This window comes from Haemorhous mexicanus, chromosome 4 (assembly GCF_027477595.1).
Source record: "Haemorhous mexicanus isolate bHaeMex1 chromosome 4, bHaeMex1.pri, whole genome shotgun sequence".
In the NCBI taxonomy this organism is placed as follows: Eukaryota; Metazoa; Chordata; class Aves; order Passeriformes; family Fringillidae; genus Haemorhous; species Haemorhous mexicanus.
The window spans coordinates 58898281-58916615 of record NC_082344.1 but is presented as its reverse complement, the minus strand read 5'-3'; the positions used below and the strand labels follow the sequence as shown (position 1 = coordinate 58916615).

Below are 18335 nucleotides of genomic sequence, written 5' to 3'. Positions count from 1 at the left end.
TATCTGAATTTTGATTCCATGTTAGAATTAAGTACAAATTAAACAAGTTGGGTTTGTTGGAGGGATCTGTTTATGTTTTGACAACTATACTTTCTTCTAACTTAAGATACAGTATAGATCATAACTTGTAATACAGAGATTATTCTTCTGATATGATTGTATTTTAGTAAAATAATATTTTTTGTTCATGGCCATGAGAATTTAATTATTAGAACTTTGAGGTGATTCATTGTTATTGCAAGGGAAATCTTTCTACATGGAGCACCTTGTAATTGCAGGGATAGTAATGATAGTAATGATAGTAATTTTTTCATTGTAAGGCAAAAATCTAAAGGTTGAGAATTGTGCAAATTAAACCTTTTGTAATATAAAAAATGGACAAATAAAATAGATTTTTTAAAAATAACCTCTTCCCCTTCATAAAATACCAGTTGCATTCCAAAGCTGAAAATTATATTGTTAGTGATTGGTCTGTTTTAATATTTGGTAATTAATATTAACAATAATATGTATTTTATTAATTAAATATTCATTAATACACAATAATTTAGTAACTAATAAATATAGAAATCTGTCTTTGTATTAGGTATTGTTTTTAGAACTACATGAAGTAGTTCTAAAAGCAAAACCTCAGCTCTTGGACAGTGTCAGTGAATTGTTTGGGGTTTTTTTTTCTTTGTTTGTTTGTTTAATTGCTGCATGGGAACAGATAACAGATATCCATTAACTCATGTATAATAAGACTGAAGTATGAATTAGGAATGCATTGACTCGTGTCTAGCTGTGGAAACCAGTCCTGTTAATTATGTGTCTGAGATTCCAGCTATGTCATGGTTGTTATCTTTGCACTTCCTGCTTTGTAACCTTATACATTCCTTTATTTTGATTTTTAATTATTTTAAAATAATTTGTTTTAGACAGAGAAGGAGAATCATGCTAATCCAGCTGGTATGAAATCATAAACTAAAGAATTTATTTTTCTCTGAAGACATTTGATCCCTCTCATTTTCTAGAAATGCTTCCTGTACTTATACAAGTGAGCCTTTTAATAAATTCTGTGGCAACATGAAAGCTTAATTCTTTGATAGATTAGAAGAAGCAAAATTACTCATATGCTCCCTCAATTTTTGCTTGCATTGATATGATTTAAGTGTAGTGTAACAGTTTATGTTAGTGCAGTTTTATAGTGGCTAGTACAGTGGGAATTTGCTACCTTATTTAGTTCAATTTTGGAAAAACTATTTCTGTGTATCCTTCTCCACCTTCTGTTCTTTACTAGTGTTCAGTATGTCAGAATTAATGTAATAGCTGCTATCAGTTAGTGCCAAGGTCTATGTAAGGCCACTGTGGTGATGGTTGATCATGATGCATTGTAGAGTTTTGGAGCATTTGGCATGGTCTTTGTAGAAGGGAAAGAACACAGATTTAGCAACTTGATGTGCAAGCTGAGGCATCAGATGTGTGCAAATCATGAGCCTTCAGTAATGAATGCAAATGAAAGTGTTCTATTTTTGACTTGGAATCCTGCTCTACAGTGACTGCAGTTGGTGATCAGAGTGTACAGGACTAACACACCGTGTACTACTATCAGCTGAATTTTCTTTGCAGGGTGCTTTCTGCTCTTGGAGGCCTTGAGTATTTTGTGTTCAGCAGTACCACCTATTTAGAATTTGATCTGCAATGTGATTACCATTCCTTTGTTATCTGTTTATGAAATTATGATTGTATGATATGACAATTCCTTTTCTTTTCTTCCACTATTCTTTGTTTCGTTCAGACTTTCAGAAAGGAGGGTGGGAAATGTGGTAGCTCTATTTGCCAGTGCACTGACATAAACTAAATGTGGCTGATACAAGAAAAAATTGAGATAGTAAGTTAGTTGGATGGAAGAAATAAATAGAAGTTAAAACTATTCCAGTCTGTTTTTGGGACTCCCTCCTGAATAAAAAAAGAGTTGATTTGCACACACAAGCATTTCACTTTTTTTTGTACAATTACTATTTTACGGTTAAATTTGATATCTGTGACCTGGTGATTGTGTGCAGTGAAGTACATGTATACAATACAGAACTTTAAACCCTTTCTTTTGCTTGAGAGCTTTATATTCTGAAGTGAAAGTAAGTAACATTTCCATTGTGTTGTTTTGATTTTTTTTGTCCTCCTTTAGATCCCTGCAGTTCACTCAGCCCCCCGTGCTTTACTGAGGAGGACCGGTTCAGCCTAGAAGCTCTCCGCATGATCCATAAGCAGATGGATGATGACAAAGATGGTGGTATCGAAGTTGATGAAAGCGATGAGGTAGGAGTAAAAAAACTTTACTTGTGCATACATGAAGTCTTTTTTATCCTTTGGTTTTGTATAGCTGCTCTTTATTTTCAGCACTTGAGTAGTTGCTGTTCTTCTTAATTCAGTCCTTTTCTCAGACACATATGGAAGGAAAGTCTAATTTCTTTATTTGTCTGAAATGGGAAATTACTGTCCATTGTTCTAGCCTAAAGTTTTGTATGACTATGTATAAAAGGTGCTACTTTTGTGATTGATGTAAGAGGTGGGCAAAGGTGAAAGGTTTAGCTTGCAGTAAGACAGTGATGTGATCCATTGCTTGGTGTTGCGGTTTCTTCACTCAAAATTTTCTTGGTTGAGGCATCACTGGGTTATCTTATTTACCTTAGATCTGTTGCAGGCACTTCATGGTGTAAAACAGTACCTGTTACAGACAGCAGTCTAGAAGAAAGATTTCTGGTTTGGTTTACATCTTACAGACAAGTATTAAAAACATCGTGCTTACTAATGGTAAACTGAGTCCTACAACCTAAGGAAGTTTTTTGTGACTGTGCTTGAATGAGTTTGGTAGGTTGGTTCCTGGTGGTCCTGGCAAAGGACTTGCCCTTGCATTTACTCAACTTTACCATTGGGATTCTCAGAATTACTGGGTAGGAATGGAAATGTCTATGTAGCTTGTTGTGCTTGCTTCTTTTGCTTTCTGGCTGTTGTTAGGTGCACGCTTGACAACCAAGGGGAGTGAAGATGTCCCCTAAAAATGAGGGTATTGTCATCTGGTTCTGATACCCATTCTTACTGTAGATGAATGGGAGAAGAATCTAGCCCCGTTTTGTCATCCGTTTTTATAACATCTAGGGGCAGATTGTTCTCCCTGAATGAGTTAAGTTATGAATTATCATTGTCAAATTTAATGTGATGCTACTTACTTTTCCGTGTGCCTATGTGCAAACAGCATTAACAGGCCCCATCCAGCCTGACCCTGAACTCTTGCAGGGATTGGGTCATCCACAACTTCTCTGCACAAAGCCTGTTCCAGTGCCTCTCTACCCTCTGAGTAAAGAATTTGTTCCTAACATGTCATCTAAATCTCTCCTGTTTAAGTTTAAAACCATTCACCCTTTTTCTGTTGCTGTCTGCCTGGGTATAAAGTTGCTCTCCCTCTATTTTATACCCCTCCTATACATTCTGAAGGTTGTAGTAAGATCTTCCTGGAACCTTCTCCAGGCTGAGTAGCCCAGCTCTCTCAGCCTGTTTTAAGATAGGTGCTCCAGTGCTATGATCATCTTCGCTGGTCAGACTTGTTCCAACAGGTCAATGTATTTCTTGTGCTGAGGAGCTGGAGGCAGCACTCCAGGTGGGATCCCGCAAGAGCAGAGGGGCAGAATCACCTCCCTCGACCTGCTGGCCCCTCCTCTTTTGATGTAGCCCAGGATGCAGCTCGCTTTTTGGCCTGAGTGCATGCTGTTAGCTCATGTTCAGCTTTTCATCCACCAGCATCCCCAAGTCCTTCTTGGTAGGGCTGCTCTCAATGACTTCTCCCAGTCTGTGCTCATGTCTTGCATTGCTCCAATGCATGTGTAATACCTTCCCCTTGGACTTCATGAGATTTCCATGAGCCCACTTCTTAGGTTTGTCCAGATCCCTCTGGATGACATCTCTTTCTTCTTCTACTTCAATTGTGCTGTTCAGTTTCATGTCATCTGCAAACCTGCTGAGGTGCACTGTCTGTGTTGTTGATGAAGGTATCAAAGAGCCCCTGTCCCAAGAGAGCCCTGAAGGGCACCACTCATCACTGGCCTCCACCTGGACAGAGGATGACTGACAGCTGTGTCCATTCAGGCAGTTCTTTATCCATCAAATGATCCATCCTTCTAATCTGTCTCTCTCCAGTATGGCCATAAGGATGTTACGTGCCACTGTGTCAAAGGCCTTTCAGTGCTCTAGGTAGATGACATTTGTTTGGTCTTCTCCCATCAACCACTGCAGTCACCCCACCATAGAAGGCCACCAGATCAGACACTGATTGATCCCTTAGTAAAGCCAAGCTGGATTGTCTTAGATCACTTCATTGTATGTGCTGTAACATTGCTTCCATGAGGATCTGCTCCATGATCTTCCAAAACACAGAGCTGTGAGGCTCAGTGGTCTTTTTTCTCAGGTCTGGGTTTCTCCTCTTTTTCAATAGGAGTGATGTTTCCTTTTTTCAATCACCAGGGACTTAGCCTGACTGCCATGAGTTTTCAAAAATAATATATATAGTCTGCCTTTGTTATTGCAGAATGTTTGGGACAGGCACAGTTCAGTCTGCAAACTGAAACATTAGTGATGGAGTGTGAGCTTCCTGAGGAACTTCCCAGTACTCTGATTGATTCTCTTGACTTGTACTGCATTTTTTATACACCGAAGTTGAGGAAGTTAAAAGAAAATACTGAAACATTTATACATTGGAAACATTTTATTAGTATTGAGAAGATTTGCCCTGGTTTCCAGTGGACCATCTTTATATCTGACCTTAAATTTCTTCTTGTTCCAGAGGAAGCAATAGAAACTGTGCTAAAGACCTGTTTAAATGGCTGAAATTATAACAGTTGATGAGGCATGCTGTTCAGCTGGGGTAATTAGAGATGGTTGAAACTATATGTTCAAACTACACATTGTGCATAAAATAAGATGACTTAATTGTAGCCCTTGTTTCTGCTAGTTCATTTTTAATTATTGAAGAAATATTTAATAACCCACTCCCTGCAAAGTAGCACTTTCTACATATAATTTCCATGCAAATCAGTGATGAATATGTATTTGCATAGAGTGCTTTCTTCTAAGGCATTTAATGCAAACCTAAAGTTAATGAGAAATGCAGTTTAATTGCAAGTTCAGCTAGTAACCTCTGTTTTTCTTGTAGTGCTTTTACTAAATCTTTACCATTATCTTAAAAGATCTACATTTACACAACATAGTTACATAGTTACCTGATTACAGCAGGTCTGAATATGTACTAAATATGCCCTATTTATATTTCAGAACCAGATTTTTGTTTTGTTTTGTCACAGTGGGTAATGCTACTTATTCTGATTAAGAATGGGGACTGATAATTAAAAAACCCACTTTATTAGAAGTAAAGCTTACATGAAATAGAGGGATTTTACTAAACAGCAGGGAATGGATTTTCTGTTTTATGCTGCATGGTTTTTACTTGCAAGACTCCTGAAGAGCAGCATATTGAGTATGTGGATTAGATGTTCATTCTCTTTTTACTTGGCAGGAAGAATGTGACAAAGTAGAATAACTTTCTGCTGTTTTACCAGCACTACAACAGTGTTGCAAGGGTATATTTACACCAAGGAAGGAAGTTCTTGTAAATAAGTTATTTTGAGACAGGAAGGTAAAAAGAGCTAAAGATGTTGAGCTATTTACTTTAACTGTTTTAATTTGCTAATCCAGTTAACTCCCGACAGTGATTCCAGACATTTCATCTGCACATAGTTTATTTTTCCTAATGTTTTCATGCCCTGTTTTAGGTTGTAGCTTGTTTTTCCTCTGTAAAATGAAAGAACCACATGAAACCATTCTGTAAAGAAGGAATTTTTCTAGGATATTAAAAAATTTGAATGAAGATATTTCTTATTTCCTCAAAAACTGTCTGATACTGGAAGACCTTTGGACGTACTTTGTACGGACTGGAAAGAAACTTGTATTTTACTTTGATAAAGTTGATGTGAGGAAGCCTGATCTAAATTTTTAGCATGGGATTTAATAGTCAGCAAAACATGAGGGATTTTGTTGAAATCTTCTTAGGAAGTTAAAGGGGCTCTAGTCTGAGCATGGAGTAGTTACTTTTTCCTTCATATTTGGTATGGTACAGCAGAGAAAAAGAAAAAGAAAGAAAAAAAGTCCTCTATACTTATTATGAGAGCAGGCTAATATGTATTTTCCTATCAGACTTAGCTGCTGATATTTTTGCTTTATATGTGAAGGATTATTGGGATTGTTTAAGCTGGTTTCAAGAGGCAGGCTGTAAACGGGTAACTGAACGGGAGAATGTGGTGTTACTAAGTGAGGTTTTAGTCATGTGTTGTGGGAGGCTGTCTGCCTCAGGATGCATCTGTTGCACCATGGGAACGTGTTTTGTTTTAATGATGAGACACAAGCAATAAAACAGACTTATCATATGTTCACTATTTACATAGGTTTTTCCTGTTTCCTTAACTTCCCTAAGCAGTCCTACATAAAGTAATTTCCTCAAGGAATCTCCCTGCAGTGTTAGAATAGGTTGATGTTTTTGAAGTATTAGTATCTTGCTGTGTGTATAATATCCCAGCAAGCTAAAGGCACAAATGTGTGGGATCTCTGGATAGGTCACTTCATATTTTGCTGAAGTTTTTTTAAGGAGGTATCTGGAATAGTCACTTTATAAAAAAATCTGCAAACTGAACAAACCCCATAGAAGATCACCAACACCCTGCCCCATGCCCTTCCCCCCAAAGATGATGATGATGATGATGATAATAATAATAATAATAATGAATAGTTTTTATTAGGACAGTCAAAAAAGTTGGAACCTCAGAGATGATATGCTGAAATGACTGACTTAAAAATGGTGTCTGGAGGCAAGAATCAAATAGAATCTAACTTTCATGGCCTAAACCAGGGAAGATGATTCTCTTTTATACAGTAATTAAAGCAAGAGAAGTACTAGCATGGTCTGGAATGATAATACAGATTATAGCACTTTGGCTTCAGTAAGTTTGACAAGGATAGGCTTCATTTTGTTCTCTGGAAATATACTCTTAGCAAGATATTAAATGTCCTTTCAAATTCCCTCAGTATTTTGGTTTTGTCATTGTCATTTATGTAATAAAAGTCCTTAAACTGGAGTTAATATTTCTGTAAACAACATAATATTTTGGTGTCAGCTGTTTAGACAAAATTCTGCATGTGGAAAAATATGTGCTGCAGTGGTTTAGAAATTGAGGACATTATAACTGATTTTTCATGGCACTGGGATGGCTCCTGAGTGCATTTACATCTCACTGTGCAAGACATTCTGTTACAAACATTGGTCTTTCGGACAGGGGTTTTGAGCTTCCTAACCAGTGCAGCAAATCCTTGCCCCCAAAGCTACTGGGTTACTTTGAATTCCTTAACTTGTTGTGGCTCTTTTAGTAGAGGTCTTTTTTTGAATTAATTTTTTTCATTCAGCTGTTAATGTATGTATGAGACAGAGTGTGTTTTAGTCTCCTGAAGTTTTGTAAGCAGCTCTGAACGTGTCTAGACAATTTGTTTTTGCAGAGGAGGGTAAGGAGCCAGGTCTTGTGTGAAAACATGGATGGTGTTAGTTGACAGCTGTGCGGTGCAAAGAAGCCCCATAGAGAGGCAGCACGTGTGACTCTGGGCACAGTTGCATAGAAACCTGTTCCAGCGTGGCTTGGACTAGACCTGCCTCACGCCTTGTCTCCTTGGACGTGCTGAAGCTAACATGAAGCTGTCTGCACCTCTTTATTTAGTCCTGCTACAATGGAGTGATCCCTCAGAAATTCCATCTTGGCTTTGCAGAGTTTACTTTGCAGTAGATAGCTACAGTTTTGTTTTCAGCTGCAGGTACAGTTTTGTTTTCAGCTGCAGTAACTTTTTTTTGGATAGAATGTGTAGGGTTTTTAAGATATACTTGATAATACTTTCCTGGCTGTGTCCTACATTGTTCTTGTCATGTTTTATTATTAATATTATTAAATATATTTTCTTATTTTAATATATAGCATCTTTAGAAGCTATTTCTGTAGGGCAGGCAGTCATACCTGAATCATAGTAGGTTGCCTTTTAAAAGCACATCTGCCATTACAATTTAGTCAGTACGTGTGACATTGCAGTAGTTGCAACAAATCTTGTAGCAAATAGATGTGAGGAAATGTACTAAAAGGCTGAAGTTGGAACTTTGCTGGTTTTCCCTTTGAAGAAGTAAACCTGAAGGAACTAACACTGTTTGAGGAATAGATGCTCAAGGGTGAGAGTAATACCTGGCCAGGAGATGTTACTAATTGCTCTTAAAATAAACTTGTTAGTTAGAGGGTCTATTTTAAGTTGATGAAACTGAAAATCATAAACTTGAGTCTTTACCCAGAACAAAATATAAACATCATGAGAGTGATTCCTGCTGCTGTTAGTGAGTGCGGTTAACTTTACTTTTCCAGTGGCATTCTTGAAAGTATGCAATTGCTTGTTTGTCCTGCAAGTGTGTCTTGCAGCATCGATATTTTAACTTTTTTTCTTTCTTTTTTTTTCTTTATTTTCTCTTTCTCTTTTTTTCCCTTTTTTTGGGCTGTTATAGTACTTCTGGGATCAAAACTCTAGTTTCAAGTGTAGGTGTGGTGTTTTTTTAATTCTGTGCTTGTTTTTGAAGTAACTGCTTTGACCAATGATTATTCTTGTTTCATGCAGAGTTTTTAGGCAACTTCTGCCTTCTTGGTTTCAACTTTGTAGTCTTAAAAGTCTACTCTTTCCTGAGTAATTATGTTGGCTAAGATAATACTTAGATGTGTTTTTCTTAGAGCTTATTCTTTTAACCTCCCTATTTAGAGTTATTTTTCTAACCTTTCTTTGTATACTTAATGACCAGAGCAACAAAAGAGAGATTAGCTGCCATGACAAGGAACAGAAAAATCCTCTTTGTAACTAGAGTTGTTCTGTTTTTGTCTTTCTTCAATTTAGGTCCCAGTTCTTTTTCTTAAAGAAGCACTGCCATATGAGGCCACTTTTGAAACAAAGATCTTTTATACAATAGAAAGATGTTTGATGTTGTTATATACCTCTTCGTTAGTGAATGCACTTACTCTTTGAAACACGGTGACCTCTTTCCAGATACGTGCACTGTAACCTTGTGGTGTCAGAGAACCTCTCTGCAGAAGTCTTAGTTGTTACTTTCTAAGGATCCGGGAGCAGTACGGGTAGGACAGAACAGAAGAAGCGCTTTTCACTTGGCAGAAGTTCTCACAGATGTACTGTCTCTGCCGCTGAGCAGTAACTATGCTGGTTACTAAGTGCAAGCTGCTTTCCAGTTTGTGTTGACGCTCCCTTTCCAACGAGGGCCGTGGTCAGATCCTCCGGCGGGTGTCCCGGGGTGAGCCAGGTGCGCTCCGCCCTTCCCGCTCCGGGGAATCCCGGGCCGCGCTCCGCGCCTCCCGAGCGCCCTCTGCGGGCGGCGCGGCGGAACTGCAGGCGGAGGGACCCGCGCTGCTCCCGGCGCTGACTCGGGATGCGTTCCGGGACCTGCTCGGGCTGGGATGGGCAGAGCTGTAACACCTTGGAGCTCTTTGTTTTCAGCTGGCATCTTCCTTCTCTTCTTTACTTCCAACAGCTGAGTAGTGCTGTTAATAGCAATTCAGACGTTCCTTGATAGCACCTGTAACCGAACAAAAGTTCTCAACCTTCCATATTTTACAGCCTTTGCTGACAACTATCAGTAAAGGCAGCAGGTTTGTACAAACAAAAGTGATCTGAGTTTTACCTGAGAAGACTCAAAATTGGGCCAAGCCTGGATATACAACATATCCTTCAAGTTGCTGAAGAGGGATATTCTGTCCCTCTTCAGCAACTTGATCACCTTACAACACTTGTTTTGAAAAGAAATGTCCATGCCTGACATTTGGAGTCTCCCTGAGGACAGTGCACCATCAGTCACTAGAAAGCTGAAGAGTGAGTGCTAGCATTTACCTTAACCCCCATGTGAAAAGAGATAATCTTTACAGAGAGGGACATATAATACATGTTTTTACTGTATTTTTAGTATGTTTTTTGCAAATTCCTGGAAGATGTTCTGGGAATGTCAGTTGACAGCAGATACTTGCAGTCTGGAGGGACAAGGTAAGGTAGGAAAGCATCAGTTCTTTCCTGCTGTTCCATCTGTAAGACTGTACTATAATCTGGAAAGGTTTAGGGACATTAGTGGATAAGAAAATTATTTTGTTTGTTTTCTTACTGTATACCTCCTGCTCTTCAGTTTAGCCTTTAATACACATGGAGTGGGAATGAACAAGACAATCCATGTTGCATGACAATTGTAGAATTTGGAAGCTTCATGGTAGCATTGCCAGTATGGGAAGTATTCAGAGTTCCCACTGGGATGATGGAATATGCAACAGATATTTTTACATTTGCATACAGTTAGAGCATACAGTCCTGTGCTTATTAAACCTTTTTACTGTTGCTGATCCGTGTTTTTTCAGAAGTTCTGTAACTGCCTTTGCCCCAACAGGCTGCTATTTTCAGTTCTCACATGTTTCATAAGTTTCTCATATATTTCTCATGTATATGCATGCGTGTGCATATATATATAAATATATCTCAATTTATGCCATTCTTATACACGTGGGGAAAAGGAGTTAAAAATGCTTATGCAGCTTGTATGGGCTAAATGGAGCTATTCTAGGAATCAGAAGGCTTTACAAAATTAATGTCTGACAATCAGAAAAAGTTTTGAAGTAATAGATAAATGTGAGAGGATTTACATCCAATCAGTGTTTCGATACTACGGCTCTGTGGTTTGTTTAAGGAGGGCAAACTAGTACATTGCCCCAAATCTATCAGTTAGGGGAGAAACTTGAATCCATTCATAGTTTGAGATTCCCTCACAGTCTGGTAAAAATATTTTAGTTAGGGAGAATTGGTAAGTCTTAGCTTTTGCTTGCATATTTCTGCTATTGTACACTGTTCTTTTTTTTATTAAGAGTTAATATTATTATTTAACATTGGCTGCTTTTCAGTGTCTCCTGCAGTTTCTGAATGGTTTACTCTGAAGATTTGTTAGGAATGGAGCATTTGTTATAAATGGAGCCTTTGCAGGATGCTGTGTATTTGAATTACTACCTGGACTGAATTTTAAGAATTGAGTTCTTCTGCAGTGCATCACTAGTGTGGGTTTCTTCCTCACCTCTCTTGAAGTGCTGATGACATATGATCAGCTGTATAAAAGGCTGTTTTTTACTTAGCTGTCATGACTATCTGTAGCTGGTTTTGTTGGACCAGCTTCATCCTTCATGAACTGAAGAAAGCAAGCTATGTACTGTGGAAGGTTACTTGGTTTTCTGGTACTGTTAGTACCAGATACTAGTTTTCTGATACTAATCCCAAGGTCTTCACCCACAGAGACTGTTCATGCAATGCTTTCAGGGACTGATACTTATCAGGGGTTTCCACTATTAATGGGAGGTCATTTACCAGCCAGTATTCCAACTTTTCTAGGTCTTTATGAAATAAAAAAATTTAATTAATTTTGCAGTTCAATGGCTTTTCTTGGGTGTGTATTTGGAGAACTGTTTGTAGTGACTTGTGGAATACTGATACAACACGGCCATCATAAAATTGTATCATAGAACCATGGAATGGTTTGGGTTGGAAGAGACCTTGAAGATCATTTGATTCCAACTTCCCTGTTGTAGGCAGGGACATCTTGCACTAGATCAGATTGCTCAGAGCCCCATCCAACCTCCAATGCTGCCAGGGATGGGGCATTTACAGCTTCTCTGCACAACATGTGCCAGTGCCTCACCACCCACTCTGTATGTCATGATTGCATGATATTCCTTTTTATAATGTTTGCTAAAAGGCTTCCTATTAATTACTGAAAATGAAGCAGCTTTATGTAATGCTTCTGTGCTTGGAGTGTAACCACTGAGGAATGATTAGCAAGCATAAAATTGGCCCTCAGATGACTTCTGTTTTTTAATTTGATGAATAGAAGTCAAATTTTTGTTGTCTAATCAAAAGACTTTTATACTACTTAGTAAACAGCTTACTCTCATCCCTCAGGCAGTTGCATTTAACTGGTATGGCAGGATTCAGGCATTACTCATCCAAAAATGACTGGCACACTTTCAAATCTTACATTGCCCTATTTTCAAGGAGGGGAAGTTGGTTAAATATCATCAGAATAGGGAAGTGTACAGAGGGACTTTGGTGTGTTCCTGTAATCCCTGTAAATCTGAGGCATGCTAATAACGTTAAACTCAGTGCATTGGCAACTGCATCGTCAGTTTTCCTAGGATTTAATAATTGTGAAAAATCTTGTAAGAGTGTTTACCTCAACTTCTGAGTCTTTGATGTAAAAGACTCAGATCAATTCTCTGCTGCTTGCATGGGAAAGTGATGGGAAAGACTCTACCTGATTTCTGTGTAGTTTCTCTTCGGAAATTGTTGTTTAGGCATTTTAGATGACGTTTTTCCCTTTTCTTCAGTTTCTAAGGGAAGATATGCAATACAAGGATGCCTCAAATAAACATAGTCACCTGCACAGAGAAGACAAGCACATCACCATTGAGGATCTGTGGAAACGCTGGAAAACGTCTGAAGGTAGGTAAAGAAGTGTAGCTGAAAATGACATAGTTGTAATTCAACAGCTTTTCCACCAAGTGTAGAGTAGTGAATGAATGGCCTCCTGAAGCATCTTCATCAGTCTGTTTTGACACTGTTATTTATAGGCACACATAAATCTGAGTAAGAACTCATTTAATCCAGCTAGAGGTAATTTTCTCATCATGTGCTTTGTGTATTGTAAACTAAGTAAACTAAGATAGCTTACATGAGGTTCTAATTTATCAAGGTGACTGGTGCAAGTGCTGAATTCCAGATTAGCATGTTTTTAATTTAATAAACCCTGAGGGTTTTTCCCAAGCTATTAATTTTTTTAAAATATAGTATTAAGTGGAAAATTCAATGCACTTTCACTTTGATTTAAACTTTATTTGAGCTCCAATGATCTAGAATTCTTAGTCTAAAGAATTTTTGAAAAATCTTCTTTAACTTGGGATACAGTAAAATGTACTGACAACCCAACACCTCCAGCCCTCCCTCACTTTGACTTAAATGAAGTTAGTAAGTTGAGCCAACTATTCCAAGTATCAAAATGCAGTATTTAATCAGCACAGTGTTCACTGCCAAATATGTCCCAGGATATAGTGATTAAAAAAGAGATCTGAAACGTTAGAATTGTTAGGAGAAAAATACCTGACTTCCTCAGCCCCTTCCCCACCCCAGCCCTCATTCCAAAGGTGTTGTGCTGTCCTGGTTGTGGCCAGGCCAGGATTAATTTTCAGCAGCAGTCAGGAGGGAGCATGGCTACAGCCAGGGTGTTATCCTACACCTGCATCCCCACTGGCTACAGCCAGGGTGTTATCCTACACCTGCACCCCCCACTGGCTACAGCCAGGGTGTTATCCTACACCTGTACCCCCCCACGGCTACAGCCAGGGTGTTATCCTACACCTGCATCCCCACTGGCTACAGCCAGGGTGTTATCCTACACCTGCATCCCCACTGGCTACAGCCAGGGTGTTATCCTACACCTGCATCCCCCCACGGCTACAGCCAGGGTGTTATCCTACACCTGCACCCCCCCACGTCTTTGCTGGGAGCCTGGGAACTGCAGTGTCTGTCTGCCAGAGAGAAGAGATTCATTCTGGTCGAGAAACATGGGGAACGGACCCATCTGGTATTTGTTTATTGTCAGGGGCTTTCCATGTGAGTGATTTAGTTTTCTTATACCTTTTGTTATTGTATTGTTGCTCTTATTGTTCATTTTCTTATCTCATTGCTGTTTCCAGTAAATTGTTCCTATCTCAACTTGTGATCTTTACCCTTTGTGCCTCCAACTGGAGGGGGAGAGGAAACTGCACATGTTTGTTAAAGAGTGCTAAATTTGAGAATACCGTTCCTAAACCATGACATGTTCTAATGGTGAGCATAGAGAGATCTAAAACTTGGTATGGGTCAAACAACTGAAAGTAAGAACAGGAGGGGAACGAAACCATTCATTCGGCTAATGCAGGATGTCACTTAAGTGCACTCTGAGGTAATGCATGAAGTGCTTGGAATGTAGTAAATATCTGTTTTAACCAGTAACTTTTGGTCTTATCTCTTAAAATATTCCTTAAATACTTACTTGCTGAAGATCCTGTTCCCTGAAGGTATTGCACCTAAATTATCAGAAAAACTTATCTCCTCAAAACTGTAGGTGTAAGTCATGAGTAACTGTTCAGAAATGTAGGCTATAGTGATTCTAGAAGTATAGTTTGTCTGTTGTGTATATCTTTATTCCAGTTTTTTTGAATGTAGTGGGTAAGACTCAAAAGGCTTAGAGAGGAATGTCTCATCTCATTGTGTCTGCTTATAGTGGCTTTATCTGTGTATCCTGCTGAGAGAACTAAAATTGCACCAGAGGGAGACCTTTAGAATGAGACTCCTGAGCAGTGTTGACAGTGGTCTGCTGACTGTGAGAAAGCATGAAGCCCCTCAGAAAATGAACGACTTTAATTTGATGTTAGGTAACATGGAAAATGTTGCCATTCCTTTCTATATGTTTTAGGAATTTTTGATTTATTTGTTTTTTATGTGCCACTAGTTTACAGCAATTGGACAACATTAAACAAGAGGATGGAAGGTAGTGTAAATGATAGTAGCAGTAATTTGAGACTTTTAAACAATCTGTTGAGGTGTCTGTGTGAGAATTGCAAGCTCTAGTGCTCCTGACAGTATATACAGAAACATCTTCAGGATCTACTGCTGCCTAGTTTATGCTGAGTAGACTTTGCCTATTCTTTTCCATAAAGCTTGCTTTATGTGAATGTTTGTCTTTAATATTTGTCAAATAGCTTAAAGGTGTTCTTTGTTTAATATATTGGTGGTGCAAGACAGATAAGGTATGAGGGAAGGAAGCAAAAAAAATCCCATTGCCTTTTGATGTCTCCTTTTAGGATTAAGGAAAAGTAGAGGTTGCTTTTAAATAATTGATTGAGAAGGATTTTATACACTGAATGTAACACTGAGGATTGGCTGCATTCAAAGCTCTAAAAATTGCCTAATAAAAGAGGGGGCCTTAGAATATTGGTTTTTAATATTTCTGGCACTGGGCAGGTTTTTGATGTCCCTGCCTGGTGCAGAATCCTTAAGACATAGTCTAGGCTGGTGCAAATTAAAGGAAAGTTCAAGGCTGTTACAGGTTTTACCTGCATGGCAGGAGTCATATCATAGCTTGAATCAGCATCTAGCCTATTGTTGCTGTGTTGCCACTCAGTTTAAAGGACTCCTGTGGTATAAAACAAGACTATAATTTAATTTAGTTTAGTTACAATGTGCTTTTTATGACCTTTGAATTTTTTAAATCTAATTCTCCAGACTACTCTATTTAGAGGAGTGACTATGAACTTTCATAGCTGTTTAAAATGTAGAAAACACTTCTCTCTGAAAGTCTTCTGACTTCTGTTACTGTGTGGTACTGTTCTTTAAATGTAAATGCCAGTATGTGCTTGTTGTATGGTATTCTTTGACTGTCTCCTCTTCTAACCAAGCAGTATTTATTATATGTGTACTACAGAGTCTTTCAGCTATTCACAAGTGACAAACTTAGTAGCTACTGTTAGGTTAATGTCAAAGGTGTATCCAGTGCTTTTTCTGCAAGGGCCTTGAAGAGGTGGTAGTCTTGAGTGTGGAAAAGGGGACAGATGAACATTTGGTTTGATGTCTGAATATCAGTCTTTGTACAATTATCTTTGGAAGTTCTCTCACTCCGTGGCACCTGCCATCTCTCTTTGCCCCTGTCATCGGCTGTGGTTGTGTGAGTTTGCTGTCTGAAGAGCAGGGTGTAGGTATTTAGTCTCAGTAGCAAGGGGGCTCTAAAATCAGTCCAGAGCCTTCAGCTGGGTGGTTCTCTGACCTGCCTCAGTGAGTAGGGTTGGATGCTGCATTCTTAGTGATGTAGCATTGTCCCTTGGGACTTGATGTTGTAGCCAAATAAAAACTGTTGAAGTCCAAACCTGAAGTTCATGAATGCTTGGCTGTTGTCAGACTAATTTGAATCCTGTCAAAACCTAGTTGTTACAAACAGCCTAAAAAAAGAAAAAAAAAAAAAAAAAAGTTTTTTTTTTAACCTTTATGGCATATTTGAGCTGTAATGTATGGTATCTCCTATAGACTGCCTTATAATACAAAAACACCTTCTTGCCTTCTATGCGTACCTTTTTTCCCCTTTAATTCTCTTTCCCTCTTTGTGGAAAACAGGAGGTGAACTAAAGTCTGGTACATTAATTAGTAGGGTAAAAAGCTACAAAAATGCTTTGTAGCTCTATATTTGCCTGTGTTCTGATGTACTACTGCACAAGTGTTCTTGCAGCAACTGGGACTAAAGTGCATACCACAAACATGTTGTGGTTGCCTTGCTCTCTAATCATTTGCTGTCTCAGGTTTTAAATATCTGGAGGTTGGAAATGAATGCAAGCAGGGCTTGGCTAAGGATGAGCTACATAATGCTGCATACTCCTGATGTTACTGCTCAAGGTCCTAAAAACTAAGTTTTGAATCCTTTTGTGTGATATGATAAATTTAACATGATGATAAATTTAACAAAAAAACTGGTAAATAGCCTGATTTTCTAATTACTGTGGGTTAACAATGAGAGTTTCATACAGGGCCAGTTTAAAGCTACTGTTGATGTCTTCACCTTCAGGTATGTTGGTAGAAGAGTTGAAAAGAAGTAGAAAAAAACCCCAAAACTCAGACTTGTGGTCTGAATAAAACAGCTGATGGAGATCTAGAGACTGAGTACTGCTCTGGGGTGCCTTCTATACCTGCCTGCCCAAAGCATCTTGCTGACATCTTCTCTCTCAAGGTATCTCTTTGTAAAAAGAGTTGTGAGAGAGAAGGATGTTATAATTACTCTGTAATGCTGTATGCATTTAACTTAAAGTAATTGTGGTTTGCTATTCTGCTGTCTGAAGTACTGCTTTCGTTTTTGGTGATTAAACTTGAGGAAAAATTACAACCTCAGCTAACTAGTGTGAGTTGGCGATGCTGATCAAGATGAATTTCAGCTGTCCTCTTGCCCCTCAGTACACCTGGTCCTGGTGTATATCACACTTGCCTTGTGTCATGTCTCAGTGCTTCTTGTGGAGAAAGGCCAGTTTGCTTTCAGTATTTTATGCTGTTGTAGAGCAAACATAAATGTATGTCATGAAGTCTTGTTGGAGACAAGCCAAGTAATGCTCCTTACCAACATATGGTGTATGGAAGTTAACAACAAAAAGAAGCAGTCTGAATGTTTTCACTGGTTGATAGAATAGGATAGGAAGAGCAGTGTAGTTTAGAGTCTGAGTTCACCTGCAAAAATTTGGGATTTGAGGGCACTGGGCTTCTGTGAATGAAGAATTAGTTGACATAGTAAGTCTAAATTTCTTGCAAAATATATAGGTGAAAAGAGAGTACAGTATATATTCATAGCTTAAGTGGTTGAATGGTCATTTAAAGGTACTCAACATAAATAAAGAAGTAATTGATATTTTTTTTTAATAAATGAGTAACAGTATAAGAGTACAGAAAGTAAAATTTTCAGTTCTAGTTTAGGATAGACTGTGGTTCCTTCTTTTTGCAGTTTCTGTACTAATGGAGGTATCTGATACAGGGATAATAATGAATAATAAAGTGCTTTTTCCAGAATACAACTGATTTGTTTGGGAAAACTTCATTGCTAGTCTATGAAAAAAAGATCACACCAGTCTAAGCAGTGCAACAGATGTGATTTGCTCTATGGTAAACTACTTAAATGTGTAGCTCATTTCTTTCAGGATAATATGTTTAGTATTACCACTGAATTATAAAAACCTATAAATTTATGTAAAATTTGGCAGAGTGTCTACAAAATTCTTTCATCAGTAGAAGTGAAAAGTCTCAATGGTATTTTTAACCCTTCCCCCACGTTATAAACTCAGTGAATTGTGTGGCTTCTGAAATTGAGTGTTCTGTACTGTCAGTGGTAGTCTGTGGTGTGCAGTGGCTATTTTAGGTAGTTTTTTCTCGTGTCACAACAAAGCAGTGCTTTTACTTTGGATCAGTCTATGAATATACTTCTAGAATGCAGTTAAGGGGATATCTTTCTGGATGACTTTACCACTCTTTTAAGATTTGTAATGACCAGTCAAATGACTTTGAATGATTTGCAAATCTGATTGCTTATTTTTCACAAAACAGTTAAGAGTCTTTGCAATGGGAAAACTACCTGTCTATAAATGGAGCCC

At 38.3% G+C, this 18335-nt stretch overlaps 1 protein-coding gene across 3 annotated transcripts in view; it reads left to right on the top strand.

Annotated features, from left to right (window-relative positions):
- Positions 1 to 18335, top strand: part of STIM2 (stromal interaction molecule 2) — a 70429-nt gene that overhangs the window by 33662 nt on the left and 18432 nt on the right. For all 3 annotated transcript variants that reach the window (XM_059845041.1, XM_059845043.1, XM_059845042.1), the window contains exons 2-3: positions 2168 to 2298; positions 12510 to 12624. In XM_059845041.1, coding sequence (XP_059701024.1) covers positions 2168 to 2298; positions 12510 to 12624 — 246 coding nt within the window. The remainder of the gene's footprint in view (positions 1 to 2167; positions 2299 to 12509; positions 12625 to 18335) is intronic.